The sequence below is a fragment of the Apus apus genome, chromosome 3, assembly GCF_020740795.1.
Source record: "Apus apus isolate bApuApu2 chromosome 3, bApuApu2.pri.cur, whole genome shotgun sequence".
Classification (NCBI taxonomy): Eukaryota; Metazoa; Chordata; class Aves; order Apodiformes; family Apodidae; genus Apus; species Apus apus.
Window position 1 is genome coordinate 80,854,599 of NC_067284.1, and position 16,131 is coordinate 80,870,729.

Here is a 16,131-nt window from a genome sequence, read left to right on the forward strand (position 1 = left end):
CAACGGGAGGAAAAAGGGAACATGTTTATCAAAACAAGAGTCAAGCAAGTGAGTCGTGGTCAGTGTAAGGGTGTCCTCGAGCTCTAGTGGTGATTTGCTGTGAGGCTGTACACAGTTCACTTCTCCTGTGTCTGTAGCATTTGGGACCCCTTTTCTTGGTTGTAACCTCTTGTCCAGGCACTGCTGCTACATCAAGCTGTGGACATCAGCATTACTCTTTCCTGACATTGCTGTCCTCTGGCTTGTTACCGGTTCTGCTGTTCTCATGGGAACTGCATTTTGTTGCATTGCTTAGCCATGATCACAAATTAACTTCTGTTCACATATTCATACTTTTTAAAAATCACAGTGCCACAAAAACCCTCCCTGTCTCCTAGATACATGGCAGTAACAAACTTGTGGTCATACCCCCTTCTGGCTACAGTGGAGAAAGAGTTCCCTCACAGTTCCTGTCCTCAGACTGCCCTGCCTCACTGAGTTCTAGAGCTTTCAAATACCGGTACACATTTAGAAGTGGGCATGACAGCAGCCATACAGTTAATCAGAGCAGGGTCAGACGTTGTTAACCCATCAGCCAAGAATGAATGAAAGCAGTAGAGGGAATTAATTTACCCAAATGAGGAGGAGAATGAAGAACTGCAGCTTTGCACTTAACATTATGGAATAGCAATATTTCCCCGTCCACCACATCAGTCTCGTCATAGGTTCACCAACAGGAGGTTTGTTCACTTGTTTTTATGAAAGATCTCAGGAGAGGAAGCATCCAAAGGCTGTGGTAGTAGAAACCACTGTGCTGTCTCTCTTCCTCCCAAGCTAGTTTGCCATTTGATCATGCACTAAGCGTGTGAATGGAATTGTGCTCTATCCTGTCCTACAAATCCTGTGGTACTTGAGGCTTCCAAGGAGAGTAACAGCCCCATTGTGCTCAGTCACCAGCTCTACATGCTGCCTACAACATGCAAAGGGTTCTAGGCTTAGTTTTATCAGAAGTGACTGATGCTGGAGGCACTGTGACGCCTAACAAGAAGCACAGCAAGTGGAATGAAAGGTACCTTGCAGGCAATTTGGAGCACTGTGTTCAGATTCCATATCAGAGGCAGCATATAATGCTGAAGCCATCTGGCCTGAGTCTGTAAAAACACAAGAGGCATAAAGCCAAATTGATGGCAGCATGCCAGGGTTTTGTTAAAAAACATGTTGTTATCCCAAAGAGAACCATAGTTGTGTGACCTTGCAGCCACAGCAGCCTGGCTGTTAGCAGGAGCAGATGATTTGTTTTCAGCACCAGTTCAGTCCTGTGAAGAGCTGACTTGTTTTCATGTGCAGAGAAATGCAGATGAGGAAACTCCCTGCCAGTAGTTGCTACTGAGCCAGTAGTTACTTCCACCATGGTGAGTATGTAGTGCTTGCCATGACTCTTTGTGGTCATGGTCCAACATAGTCTATTTGCCAGGCCTTGCCAGATCGATATCCCAGCCAGTGCCCTCAGTTCCAAGGAGACTTTACAGCACAGACAACGTGCCTGTCAAGTCCCTTAATTTAAAAAACACCACCACCCCCATAAAATAGAAGTTCACAAGCCAAGGCTGAAAGAGCTGCAGGCTCTCCTGCCAGGCAGTGCTCAGGCAGCCAGGTTCCCACCTGGGCCTGGAGCTGCATCCCCCACAGCTCCCCCCCAGCCTGTGTGCCTCCTCCCCCTAATGCAATGTGTGCTGCAGGAAGGGCCTCAGCAGGGTCCCCCCTCCACCTCCCATGAGGGACTGCTCACTGCCTGGCTCTTGAGGCCCCTGCAGCACCACGCAGAGCCCTTGCTGATCTCCAAGGGCTTTTCAGAGCTCACCATGTGCCAGGGATGACCACCACAGCACCTGCTGACCCCTGTGGAGCTGTCTGCACAGAGTTGTCCCTCAGAGAGTTGGTTGAGTAAAAATGGCCACAGAGAGTTGGGCAGGGACGGCAGTTCTATTCCAGAGCCAGAAAGTCTCCATTTATGCAAAACCACCACTGGATTGTCATGGTAGCAACTGGCACCCACTGTTGAAGGAATCCCACAACAAATGCATCTTCTAAGAGGCCAGGCAGGGTGGATAGCTGTTAGATCTTCTCCGTCTTCACAGTCTTCTCCTGTCTTCACCAAAAGACAGGCAGTAACCTTCTGGGTTCTTGTAGTACTCTCTCCTGAGGTAGTCTATACCAAGGATGAAGGAGCCTCTGAGCCAGTCACAATGGAGTGCTTTCACCGTTGTCCCCTGTAAAGCTGACCTTAGCCTCTAACTCGGACAATTTTTGGCATCCCCCTGTCACTTCAGAGATCCAGATAGGTTCTGTGTTCCTGTACCTTGATGGCACCAGTGCACCAGTGTTGATAACAGTCTTACACTTCCATGGGTCTGATGTACCAGCCCATTGAATACACACAGCCCAGTATACCCTGTTAGCCCTTTCCTACTCCTGACCAAAGGCAGTGACCCTGTATTCCAGTTCCTGGTAACAGTATTTACTGCCTGACCCTTTCACTGCCAGACCAGAAGTGCCCTCACCAGGATCAAAGGGAGGTGATCTCAGACCTTCTAGGTCTGGGAGATTGCTAACTACCTTCAGCTCACCTGGCTGGCAGGTGTCAGCTTTCGACATGTCTTGAAGCTCTGATGAGGCTGGCAAACAGGTAGTTTCTACTTCCTGTCTGAATTCTCACAGTCCTTCCTCCAATTCCTTTGTTGAAAGATTGGCTTCATCAAACCTTTCCTCTTCCTCCTCCCTCACTAACTGATGAAATGGACTCATTCTCCTTGTCCACTGTTTTCTCTGCTTTTTTGTTCCACCATTATCATAACAGCTGTAACAGGGAGAGGAGCCACCACACTGCTGGTCACGGTTATAGCGACCAACCCTACTCTTTGTGCTTTCTTCTCTCCTTTTTTAGCAAAAGCCCATTACTGTCAAGCTACTAAGGATGAAAGTCAACATACCTTAAGACAACAGCACAGAGTCAGCAGATCTTTATAATAATGCAGGGGGAAAAAAAAAAAAAAGACAAAACCAGTCCTTAATCTCCAAGAAACAACAACAAGTTTTTATTTCACTATGGCCACTAAGGCTTTGAAAGGAAGAACACCACAAAGCAACCACAACTATCCAAACAGGCAGGAGGAAGAACCGGTGGGTTTCATCTGCTAAGGCACTTGCTACCCAGGGCCTGCCTGCTTCCAACAGTTGGGGAACAGGAAAAAGGGAGAAGGCTGCAGTTAATTGTGGATACTACAGTGGATTCATTAAGTAGTACCTTCAAATGTAGATGAAAGAGATTCAGCAGAACTCTAGAAATAGTACCTGATAAGTCACTAAATTAACACGCTTGTGAATTAAAACTCAATTACCCCTCATGGACTCGCTCACTGTCACAAATAGTATTGTCATTTTTAATTCAGGTTCTCTTCTGTTTCTGCTGCAAACAATAGCACAGTGAAGCTATTTTACAATTAGGCTTTTACAGCCACATCATTTTGACTGGAGTTGGAACCAGGAAAGGTGTTAGTGCATGAAGTTATGTTTTGACTTCAGACTTCAGGCTTGCTAATAACAGAGAACTCAATACCACGTTTGTTGAGGCGATCAATCAGTTTTGTTTTGCAGAAGACAGCTGCTGGAGAATATACACCACCCCTGTTAATGAAAAGCAACAGGGAAAAACATCAGTGGTACAGTAACTGAATGACAACTTCTTTTGATGTCAAAGATGTGTTTCCCTGCCTAAGAGAGGAAAGGCCACTTTGTCCCTCAGGACAGCATATGAGGAACTTGGCAAGCTGGTCATATTCATCAGTTCAGTTCTGCATCCAGCAAATTCAATAGAAATCATGCAGTTAACTGAGAATACAGACACTGATGCAACAGATGCTGCCAAAGCGTTACTAAAAATCTGGGACTCCATCATGACTACCTTTCAAACTGGAAGGCAGATAAAGAGTAAGTGGCTTTAAAGCAGTTGTGGTGAAGTAAGTCCCTTGCACAGCCTATGAGGGAGGCAACAGAAATCCACAGGACTACGAGACCCGTATTTTCAAAGAGAAACATGCACACAGCAGCTTGAGGGGAGGACTTACTGTTTAGGCAGACAAGCTGCATCTTCCAGAAGAGATACAGCTGCTTGAACCATTGCAATTGGCGTAGCAACATAGCCAGGCTCTGACAAAAAATAAAACCCAATGATGTACAGTTTGTTGAAACATGGAATGTAATCTTAACTACAGCATGCTGCAGAATAATCTCTTTGGCAATGAAATGGCCTTCCCCATTCACAAACAGCTTTTTTACATGGCACTCATCCCAAGTCACTGGTGAAGTCCTTAAGATCTAATCTGGACAACTACTGCTTCAAATACAGGCCTGTGACCACACAATAACCATTACTGATCGGCTCCTGGTGACAGAGGGCTCTCCACTACAGCAAGAGCTTTCCCCATTCTGTGCTTCAATTCAGACTCTTGCTGAGAGACTGCTGCATTCAGCTGCATCTCTAGTTAAAGCAGCTATGCTTCATTAACTCATGTCCTTCTTGGACATGCTCCTTCAGGGGAAAAGGAACAACAGTGGAACCACGCTATTATTTTAAAGTAGGGAATTTGAGGCAAAAGCAGACAGCTGCTACCAACACACATACCTGGTCCCTTGACTTCTGTGCAGATCTTTACATTTGGTTTGCCATTCTGGGGATCTTGCCCCTCACTGTAACCCTCACCAAAAAAAGTCATTGTAAAAGAAGTTCCATCCATCTGTAGCGGACAAAACAAGCATAGTCACCAAAACAGCAACTCACATCAAGCAAGCACAAGTAGTAAATGTAGGTAACCATTATGCCAAGCACTGTGATCCATCTAACCATGAAAGCAGCTACTCTGAGGTACTGCTTAAAAGGTACAATCTCATCTGAATGTTTAATCACTTCCACTTTGATGGAACTGTTACTGTTCTGAAGTCCATTTACTCTCTCAGTGCTTTCCAGTCCTGAGTTTTTGCTGCTTAGTCTCCCTCTGTCATCACCTTCAACAGATTGAGTGCTGTGAGCCATCCATGTCAATGCATCAGACCCAGCAACATGATTCATTTTTTCCTCATAGAAGTTCCACTGACTTTCATGTCTAACAGCAGAAGGCATGATTATTTAAGCACTCCAAGCTATCAGAACAGGCACACACAATATGCATTTAGAAATTCATGTGAAACTAAGCAGTTACCTCTACATTTGTATTCCACCATTACCATAACACATTTATTCAAGAACTGTGATGGAAAATAACCAGTTACCTGTTTCTCGGTTGGTCCTTTCTTTGTGAAGTATCCAGCAGAGAAAAATTCTGGGTACTATATAAAGGGAGGAGAAACAAGAAAGAAAAGAAAGAAGACAAAAGACCAACAGTAAATCAGAGGGGAAAAAAATAACATCTCCAAACAATTCTTTCATGTTCTGAACACTTACTTTTGTCAGAAGTTTTCTTCCAAAGCTAAACTTCGCAAGGAGAAGAAATAAAATGCCAGCAAACATCAACTTGATAACAGAGCCAAGACCACCTACGTTCACATAAGCACCATACTGCACCTGAGGCAAGAAACGTATTTTCAGTGAGAACATTTACATTCAAATGGTTGCATCAATTTATCTGTAAATATACATCAACTCCCAAAGACAACTGGTTGATACAACTGAGGGCTGTTTAAACAGGGCCTTGATCAATTCTCTTAAACAACTCTTTGAATAATGCTTTGCTTTATAATTCATTACAGTGAGACAATGTAAGTCCAGAATGGTGAGGGAGTGAGCACGGTAAACAAGAGTGGAAAACTTCAAACACAGAGCTGTTTTGGTCTCTGTCTGATTTCAGGCTTCTTTCCTGAGATCTTCCTCTCCTCCTCTGTGTGCTTTAGTTTAAGACAAACTGAGGCCTAACTGCAGAATTCTGGAATAGCAACGGCATGCCTCTCTCATTAGTAGCTTCCAAGTATATTTGTAGAGTGCTATTTCACCTTTATCTCTGGACTGATGCTTTGATTCTGCACAGCTGTTTGAGACTGTCAGTGCTGGTCTCCACTCAGGAAACCATAGAAAACAAAAACTAAGCCTCTTTTCCACCACCACTTCACAATGCTTTTACTCAGCAGACCAGAGATCCAAGTGTCAAAGAAGTCTCCAGCTACAAACGAGCAGCACGTCAGTTCTTTATCAATGTTTACTACACTATGCTGACCTGACTATACTTAGACAGACTAAAATTATGATGCTTTTAGAAGCTCTACTGATACAACAAAAAAAGCCTCTGCAAAGGAACAGAATTTAATGTATTTATCATTCCCCAAAATCATGAAGCCTACCTTTCAAACACTTCTGTGACTGAAGGCTTGCGTTCCCTACAAATACATGCCCAGAAAGCAGACAGCACAAGAACCCTGCAAGAACTTCTCATAACTATTATGCTGGCAGCAGAAGCAAGCTCTGCAGACAGAGTGTGAAGTAGCCTGAAACAGGCCAGTGCACTCAGAAGAACCTGAACCACATCAGGTCAAACAGCTTCCAAAGACTATCAACAGAGTAAACCTCCTTCTTTACAGAAGCAAAAGCACATTGCAGTTCATTAGTACATATCTAACTAAAGAAATGCTACCACACAGGCTGGACTAAGAACTGTTACTACATAAATGAGAGATTTGTTGAAAATGGTACACAAGACAGCATACAAGTATCAGTAACTTACAGGTGTTTCCTTCAACTCTGTGTGCAGATAACGCTGAGACCGTTTTACAACAGAAACATCAGATCCTATGAATGGAATGGAGTACTTTTTGAATTCCCGATTGTAAAACACAAGTCCTCTGAAAACGGGGGGAAAAAGTCAGAAAAAATGCTCACATGTTCACACAGACTGAAAGAAACTGATTGTAATGGCTCTATCAATACTAGCTTTTCCTCAAGTATTTTTATGACACTCTCTCTTTTCCCTGAAAGCAAACCACTCTAAATTTATTCCTGGCAGAATCCCATGCACTATAACAAGGATGAATTTAATAATCAAGATAATATTCTCCTCACATTATTTTTCCCATTCTACTGATCACTTCTGAAACCAAACTCAAACGTTTGCCTTGTTTCTGCAAGTCTCTTAGAACAAGTTAGCTTTGAGACCGAGGACAGGCAGGACATGTTTTTTCGGTAAACTATATAAACAAATCAGTAAAACTGAAATGATATTAAAGTCTACTAGTAGAGCATCTATGTGCTCTTATTATACTGAAGTCCTAAATGCATCTTTTTAGTATTTAATAATATGTTAACAATCTATATAATAAATATTGGAACTGTTTGGAGACAGCATGTATCACATCTTATCCTTCTTATACCTTTTCTTAAGTTTTGCACCGATTACTGGAACAGGGGCATATCCAATCTTTTTCCGAAGCTTCCTCAGGTTGTCTTGATCTGCGAGGCCATAAACAGCTGACTTCCAGGTCCCATCGTGTACAGAAGAACCCTGGTGACATATCATCAGTCACTAATTCAGTAGCTGCACATTTCATGTATTATTTTAAGGACAACCTTAAAATTATTAAATACATTACATGTTATTACCTTTGTTACATATATGCATTATGATTACATGCATTAAGTATATTGAAAAAAAAGCAAAAGCAAAGGCCACATGTGGAAACAAAGGAGAACATAAGATTTATTCTCTACTTCCCATCAACAGGCAATGTCCAGCCAATTCCCAGGAAACAGGGCTTCGGTACATAGCTGCTGCTCCAGAAAACAACCATCACCCTAACAAATGCCCCCACCCCTCCTCCTCTGTTAGCTTCTGTTGCTGAGCAGACATCATATGGTATGGAATGGCATGGTCAGTTTGGTTCAGCTGTCCTGGCTGTGTCCCCTCTCCCAGGATCTTGCCCACTCTCAGCATACTGCTGAGGTGTAAATGTTGGGTGCTGTGAAAGAACTGCTCAGCAGCAGCCAAAACACCAGTGCGTTATCAGCACCCCTCTAGGTACCAATAAACAGCACAGCACTATGAGGGCTTCTGTGGGGAAAATTAAACTCCATCTCAGGCAGACCAAATGCAATTTCCACCCCTTATTCCATACCATTTACATCATGCTCAGGTCAACATAATTTAATACACACACATACATACATACATCTAAACATCCCACTGTATTTAATTCTCATTAATGGAATCCCTTCTTATCAAAACTTAGAACTTACACTACAAACTTGAACTGTTTATATACCCAACCTACAGATTTATACATTCTCATTAACTACAATTTCAACCTTTAGCATTACTCTTCTGTTCTGTGGGCTTCCACCACTCCTCCAGACGTTCTCAAGTAACTTAAGGCTATAAGTTGGGCTCCATCTGTCAAGATGAGTGCATAGGACAGGAGAAGCAGTATATTCTACTGTTGGGCATTAACACCAGCTTTGTTTGGATCATTGTTGCATTATTTTAATAATTATCTTAGACACAGGCAAGTCCTAGGGGCTAGATAGGATCCACTTAAGGGTACTGAGGGAGCTGTCAAAGTGCTCACCAAGCCACTTTCCATCATCTATCTATCCAGGGAGGTCGCAGTTGACTGGAGGACAGGAAACGTGATCCCCATCTACAAGAAGGGCCATAAGAATGATCCATGGAAATACAGGCCTGTCACACTGACCGCAGTGTCAGGGAAGGTTATGGAGCTGACCATCTTGAGTGCCATCATGCAGCAAAACAAAGCTATCAGGCCCAGTCAGTCAGCCTGGGTTTATGAAAGGGAGGTCCTGCTTGACTAACCTTACGTCCTTCTATGACAAGGTGACCCACTTAGTGGTTTAGGGAAACGCTGTGCATGTTGTCTACCTAGACTTTAGTAAAGCCTTTGGGAGCTTCCCACAGCATTCTCTTGGAGAAAATGACTTCCCATGGCTTGGACTGGCATATGCTTTGCTGAGTAAAATACTGACTGGCTGGGCCCAGAGAGCTGTGGTGAATGCAGTTAAATCCAGTTAATGGCTGGTCAGAAGTGGTGTTCCCCAGGGCTTGGTGTTGGGACCAGTTCTCTTTAATATCTTTATCAATTGTCTGGATGAGGGGATCGAGTTTATCCTCAGTAAGTCTGCAGATGACACCCACTTGGGAGGAAGTATTGATCTGCCTGAGGGTAGGAAGGCTCTATAGAGGGATCTGGATAGGCTCCATCAATGGGCTTAAAGGTTTTTTCAAACAAAAACAACTCTAGGATTGTTAAAAATATTACACATTATTAAAAGTACTGCATAGACAAATAATGATTACATGCATTAAAGTATATTGGAACAACCCATCCCAAGCAAAAAAAAAAACAACAGCCAAGCACTAGGATTACTGGCAACACACTATGTATCTGTTATAGGTTACTTGTGTAAGAATCCTTCCCACAACTCTGCAAAAAGTGAGTTTTTCCTACCACAGTTTAACACAATCAAGTTTAGGTAGACAGCCCATGCAAATGGACCACACTGAAGCACTTTTGCTTGGGAATAGTTTGTATAAAACATTTCTAAAGAATAAAGTTCTTAAGACTCATCATCGAAGAACTGCCAGCTTCTTCACTGGTCTACTTTAATGTAATGACACTTACTCAATGGTAACGCAATGGTGACACTACCACAAATACCTCTGAGTTTCCAAGAAGATACAAATAAACTAACCTCAGGTCCAGACTTCACAGTCAGGAAACTTTCAACGGCAGTTAAGGTACCTTTAAGGGAGGAAAAACCATTACTTGGCATATAGAATAGAATAGATGCAGTTGGAATGGATCTACAATGATCAACTAGTCCAGCTGCCAATATACACTCATTAGTCCACAAAGCCTGAGGACACTCTGGTAGACTCAAACAGCAGGCCACTGACATTATTAGTTGAAAAGGCAAAGTCACATCTTCATCCTCAAGTAAGATAAACTGAGTCCAACTCCTATCTTAGTTAGCAAGTGACAAAGTTATTACTTCAACAAAGGTCACAAATAGTATCTTTACTAACTTTTCATTTTCTTTACCTAGCTATTGAGACAGTGTAAATAATGAAAAAAGGAAAAGCATATCAAGAGCTACAAAATCTTTTATTACAACATAAAAAATGTCTTTATTCAAAACAGGTATCAGACATGAAACCATCATCCCATGAGCAAACAGATACTCATTTCCGTGCCTCTTCTCACCCTGCAATCAGATCTAGATTGAGTTTTCTTAAATTGGAAGCTGATACACTCCAATGTAAAGCAAAGCCACTTAATAATACACTTTTAATAATACACAAAAGCAAAACACTCGGACACTTCTCTGCCTTTCTAACTGCAAGTCAGATCTGATGAATGAAGTATCCTCATTTGAGGATCAAGTACTATTTGCAAAGAATTAAAGCACATCACATCTTTTCTCAAATATATTTCTCCACTTTCAGCTACTCTCCTGCTGCTTTTAAAAAAAAAAAAGGCATTGTATTCACTCACTGAGCAACACAACCCTGAATCCCTCCTCTTCCTTATGACCGATCTTGCTCAGTCTAATGAGAATATGATTTAAATTTTTATCTACCAGATTTGGTTGAAACTAGTCAGCTGGTGAAGGCAGGCAGAGAGAGAGACTGAGAGAGTTTCTACACAGGCGTTGCTGCTTTAGGAAACCAGATCAAAGCATCATCTGCATTTCTTTTTCATTATAAGGTCACACTGGACTAAGTCACCTTTCAGCTTGTCTCTGGTGTACAGTACTCCCATATCAGCTGGTATAGAGTCAAAGCCACAGCTTCCAACGACATATGCTCCTTTTTCCGCAGCTTTGGCATTGTATTTCAGGTACATTTCTTCCAGAAACTAAAACACAGTCAAAACAAATATTTTAAGCAGAACTCTGGTTTTGGCCACGCCCAATGTTAGCCATCAGCACTGCCCTGTTGTATCACAGCACCCTACATATTTCAAACCACTTACAAGCACCTTTAAGGCAGACACAGGTCATTCCTGCTTTATGGTATAAAAGCGTCACAGCAGTGCAAAGAAAAGTCACCTGGACAAAACTCCTATGTAGAACCACAACCGAAACTTTAAGTGGAATTCAAAACTTCTGGATTTACAGAAAGAACCTGAGAGGCACTCGTCTAAAAGTCCAAAACGTACATTAGCGTACTTCAAAATAATTAATGCATCTTAAAGCTGTGTATCTGGAGGCAGAATTTGCCGTAACGTTCAGAAGCATTAGCAGAAACATGAAACAGAAACAAATACCCCTTTAACAGATCCATGATATAAGGTATCATTTCTCTGCAGTCACATACCTGAGGCTCTCCACTGATGTCAATGTAGCTTGCACCATTTTCAACACAAGCTTCTACCACAGGCTCTCCAAAGAACCTATACTATAGAAGGAAAGGACACCACACATAACAAAATAATACCCACACACTACAACTCACCCAAGATGCTTTATCTAACATATTTATCTACAATAAGTGTAAACAATTGCATAACAAACTTATTCATGGAGCTTGCTCCGCACACTGTACTTCTCTCGTGAGAACACCAAGTGTGATTTAACGTACCTAATCACATAGTGCTATTTTGCACTCCTCTGCCAATTTCTGCTGAAATATCCTTCATTTCAAAAGTATTATCAGGACCCAACTTCCAACCGTCGTACTTTGATCCCCTCTACATGTGCTGGAAATATTGCCACAAAAAGATCAGACCCCGCTGTATGTTACACGAATTGTCCTTGAACTGCACCACCAAAAATCAGGATGTCAATGACACCAACAGAGATGGGGAAACCTTTAGGCGACTGCAGTACACAATCGCTCTTTCGGGTCCGTTTCAAAAAGCTGCACTTCACCTGGACGCCTCCCGAAATGCCGGGGCCCAGCGGCGGGCTCCCCGGTCGCCGGCGCAGCTCCCGCTGCCCCGAGCATCAGGGAGCCCGGCCGCAGCAGACGCGGGAGCAGAGGCCGCCGCGGGCTGTGCCGGCAGCCGCGCCCAGCGGACGCCGCGGGAGCACCGCCCGGATCCCCGCACTCACCGGGCCCACGCAGCTGAGCACCAGCCGGGTCTGCCTCGCCATGGCGGCCAGCGAGGCCGCGTCGCCCACATCGCAGAGCAGCACGCCGACCTCCGCCCCGAGCGCCGCCTTCCCTGCGCACCGGAGAGCGCCGTCACGACGCGGCCCGCCGCGCGCTGCCCTCCCGCGCCGAGCCACCTCCGCCCCGCGCAGCCCGGCCCCGGGAGCCGAGCCTGGCCCCGCCGCTCGGCCCTCCCCTCACACGCGCCCGGGAGCGGCTCCCCGTGGATGGCCCCGCACGACGGCGCCGCGCCGCCCGGCCCGCAAGCGCCGCCCGTACCCAGCCTGTCGGCCGCCCGCTCCAGCACCGCCTGCAGCTTCTCCCGGCTCCGTCCGGCCACGGCCCAGCGCAGGGGGCCGCGCAGGGCCCCGCTGGCTGCCGCCCGCGCCACCTCCTCCACCACGAACTGGCCGGTGAAGCCCGAGGCCCCAAACACCACCAGCTCGTAGGGCCGCTCGGGCTCCCCCACCCCGCCGCTGCCGCCAGCTGCCATCGCTCCCGCAGCCGCCGCAGCCCCCGCACTGCCGGCCCGCGCCAGGCAGCGCCCGGTACCACTCGGGCCCGCCCCGCCCCGGGCCCGCCCCGCGCCGGCGGGGGCGGTGCGCGAGGCTGGCGCGCGGGGCGGCCGTTGCGGCCGTTTGTGGGCGCTGTGGGCGCGGGGCCTGCGGAGCCTGCGGAGCCGCGGCGGGGGCGCAGCCCTCGGGCAGCTCCTCGGCCGCTGCTGCTGCCCCCGCCAGGGACAGCGGCGGCGCGGCCCCTGTGGGGAGGAGGAACCTTTGCTCTCAGTCCAGCAGCTAGGAGGGAGGGGCAGGCGCTCTCTCTCAGGGCCGCAAGCGGGTTTTGACATACCGTGAGCCCGTACGGGCGTGCCCGGACTCGGAAAAGAGCCTTTGGAGCCCAGCAGTTGGAGCAACAGCGTTTGTGGAGAGAAGCCGGCCTTGTCGGCCCCACAGCAGCTCCTGATGAGCATGGCTCGTTACTGTAAGTTATTGCCATAAGCATCTCAGCCCAGGTAGCGTAGGTGAACGGAGGCCTCTGCTGCTAGAAAAGAAACCTGAATTACCTAGGAGTAAAATCAAAGACTCTTTCCCCTACAACTACAGCAAGTATTCATGTTTCCCTGAACGACACAAAATTGGAAGGTCCCATTGCGGTGGGGAGAAGCAGTGACTGACTGCGAAGCCGCGGTGGTAAGGAGAGTTCACGAGCACACGACTCAGGGAGGCATGGTCATGTTTTCTTTGCTGTTCCCTGCTCACCTGGATTCCGGAGATTCACGGGAAGCGACCTTTTCAATCTTGCTCACTGACCCTTTCTGCCACGGAGCATCTGCCCTGTCTGAACTGTTCCAGACAGATACCTGTCTAACCTGCTTTAAAACCCCCCGTGACAGACGCTTTCACTCTGTTGCCCAGGCAGTCTCCTCTTTTTGCACTTAGTTATACATACGGTTGGAGGTGAGAAGCTAGATCGCTACGTACTGTAGTTTCAGCCCCACGCTATTTCTCCTGTTTCTAGAGGACAACCATGAAAGGTTTTATCCCTGAGGAGTATGTAAGAAGAGATGCTGCACATCTGGAAGTGTCCATGCATCTCCTCCGTCTTCCCTGGATTGAAAAGCACTAATTCTTCTGGTCTTTCCTCCTAGGCCACTTCATACATACTTCTTCCCTATTCTCCTCTGAACTCTCTCCAGCTTGCTGATCTGATCTGTGCAGCAACCCTGCAAAACCAGTTTCTTGTGTTTGAGCTCACTGAACATCTTACTAGTCAAGCCCGTTTCTTACTACCTTACTGTCCTTCCTATATGCTGGGATAATTTCCAGCTGTGCTCATAACACTGTTAAACTCCTCTGAGCTGCTTTCCTTTTATGCTCGATTTTTCTCTTCTGCCACCAGTTCTCAAAGTCAAGTCTGTTTTCTTTGAGGCCACTGCCTTTGGTCTTCCACTCTCCCTTCTCCTTTGCAAGAGCTTTGAAAAAGCATTGCAGCAGTAAGCAATAGATAGTTTTTCCCCAATTTGAAATGAAGAAAAACTGTTCTTTCTTCAGATGTTGCATTCATTTAAATTTTAAATTTTTAAAAATTTTTCAGGGACGGGAGACTGTAAGGAGCCTGCAAATAGCAGAGGAGTTCTGATACAGCTAGCAGGGCTGGCTGGGATCCTCAGCTCGTGTTTTTCACCACTCTGGTCCAGAAGCTTGCCTCTCTTGCCTTCTCTCCCTCTTCCATATTATCCCATTTTCACACCCACTCTCCTGTCACTCCCAGAAGACACGGCACTTTATACACTTATGACTCTGACTCAACCAATTGTCAATAATTGGGACTGCACGAGCTGCTCTGAGCCATATCTAATTGGATAAGACCCGCAATGTTTTCTTGGGCAGTGTCTTGGCAAGCCCAAGCTTATGTGCAGTGCTGAGAACCCTGTCTTCTCTCTGACTGAAACTTTGCACCAACTTGGGCAGACTTACCCTGCTTAGCAATCCACAACTCAAGATTTCATCTACTTTTCCAATGTCAGCTGTGTTTCTTTAAAACACACTTGCTGGAGCAAGGTGACTCTTGTAAATTGCAGCAAGAAATCAGGCTTTCAGAGCTGCAGAGGGACACCTGAAAACCAACTAGAGTGGCATCAAAACTCATGGCAAACCTGTTTGATTTGGTGTTCTTTTTTAATGTTGCTTACATAAAATATCATTATGGTAGCTCCAACTCCTTTTTTTTCTCTTCTTGAAAAAGACCTGTGGTTGGCAAGTGGAAGAGTTCTGTTTGCACACATCTCCAGTTTCCCTCCAGCTCACTGGGTTAAAAAGAACAAAACCCACAGTCTCTAAGCCAGTTTACATTCCTGCATGTGAAACTAACAGGTAGACAGGAAGGTTTCAAAATGGCAAATTACGGCAATGTCAAGGCTCTGACTTTAAATGGAAGGCTTAGAGCAATCTCGACTAAAGGCAAAAGTTAAGCTGTCTTCCTAGTTAGTGTCGCCAACGCAGGATTGCAAAAATTATTCTATGGGAAAGCAGTAGGATGATTTACAGTTTTTCCTTGTCCAATAGGAAGACAAGAAATGCCTGATCTGCTGCCAAGTGCAGTTCTGCAAAGGAGGTTCCCACCAGAATCAGCTTTAGAAGCTCACAAAAAAAGGTACTGTTGTTTCTTTTTAAATCTTGTTTTTCAGATTTGAAGGTGCATATTTTTTCCAGGTGTATCTGCTTACAGATACTTAAAGATTTCAGTAGTTCATTTAAAGCCTTGATTAGTGAGATTGCCTCAGCAGTTACTAGAGGCCCTGCCAATTTCTATGGGACAGAGAGACACAGAAGTGCATGTGTGCACACGCACTCAAGCTTTATAATTTTGAATTCCTTAAACAAAAAGGGGCATGCCTCCCCTTACTAGCTTCTGTTCTACCTGGAGCCTCTGGCAGGATCTGAGGAACCCATGCAAGTGTTTGTAAGAGCACTTGTATGTCCTTCCAGAGCAGCAGCTGTTCTGATAAAATAATTCCTATCAATATTTATATTTTTCTTGGACATCAGTCCCTGTGGTGAAGTTTTTTATACTCATTAGTAACTTTACGGTACTCTTTGTTTATTAGAGTAGAAATACAGGTGATGCTTCATGACTACCTTTTAAATAAAATAAGGTAGCAGGAGTAGTGCAATATGATGTCAATTGCACTATGCTGTATGAAGACAATTTTATAAAACACAGCATGGTAATTGTCTTGGAACTCTGAAAGATGAAATAAGATCACTGGCTTGCATAACTGCAAAAGTTACTAAAGATCACAAGAAAAACAGAGTATATGTGTAGGCAGGTGTATTGGGAAATAAGGTTGATTAACAATGCATGGATAATTCACTGCAGGGTATGAAGAATTATGTGGGCGAGTATGTAAGGGATTAAAAAAAAAAGCAGGCATCTATACACCTGCTACTATTAGTCCTGTAAGACTGTGAGAACACGTATGTTTCTGGAAAATAGCCCACAATTC

The 16,131-nt window shown here is 45.1% G+C and overlaps 1 protein-coding gene and 1 long non-coding RNA gene across 2 annotated transcripts in view; one reads left to right on the forward strand and one right to left on the reverse strand.

Moving 5' to 3' along the window:
- LOC127382430 (uncharacterized) overlaps nucleotides 1-16,131 on the forward strand; it is a 48,489-nt gene that overhangs the window by 7,133 nt on the left and 25,225 nt on the right. Inside the window, exon 2 of the long non-coding RNA XR_007888950.1 lies at nucleotides 15,191-15,278. This is a non-coding gene — a long non-coding RNA (uncharacterized LOC127382430). The remainder of the gene's footprint in view (nucleotides 1-15,190; nucleotides 15,279-16,131) is intronic.
- LOC127382426 (saccharopine dehydrogenase-like oxidoreductase) lies at nucleotides 3,053-12,972 on the reverse strand. The gene is made up of 12 exons (XM_051614029.1): nucleotides 12,405-12,972; nucleotides 12,086-12,198; nucleotides 11,349-11,429; nucleotides 10,758-10,887; nucleotides 9,722-9,771; nucleotides 7,390-7,520; nucleotides 6,747-6,864; nucleotides 5,477-5,596; nucleotides 5,305-5,361; nucleotides 4,661-4,772; nucleotides 4,104-4,185; nucleotides 3,053-3,663 (listed from the first exon to the last, which is right to left on the reverse strand). The coding sequence occupies exons 1-12, from the start codon at nucleotides 12,970-12,972 to the stop codon at nucleotides 3,558-3,560; spliced, it is 1,668 nt and encodes a 555-aa protein (XP_051469989.1). The 3' UTR covers nucleotides 3,053-3,557.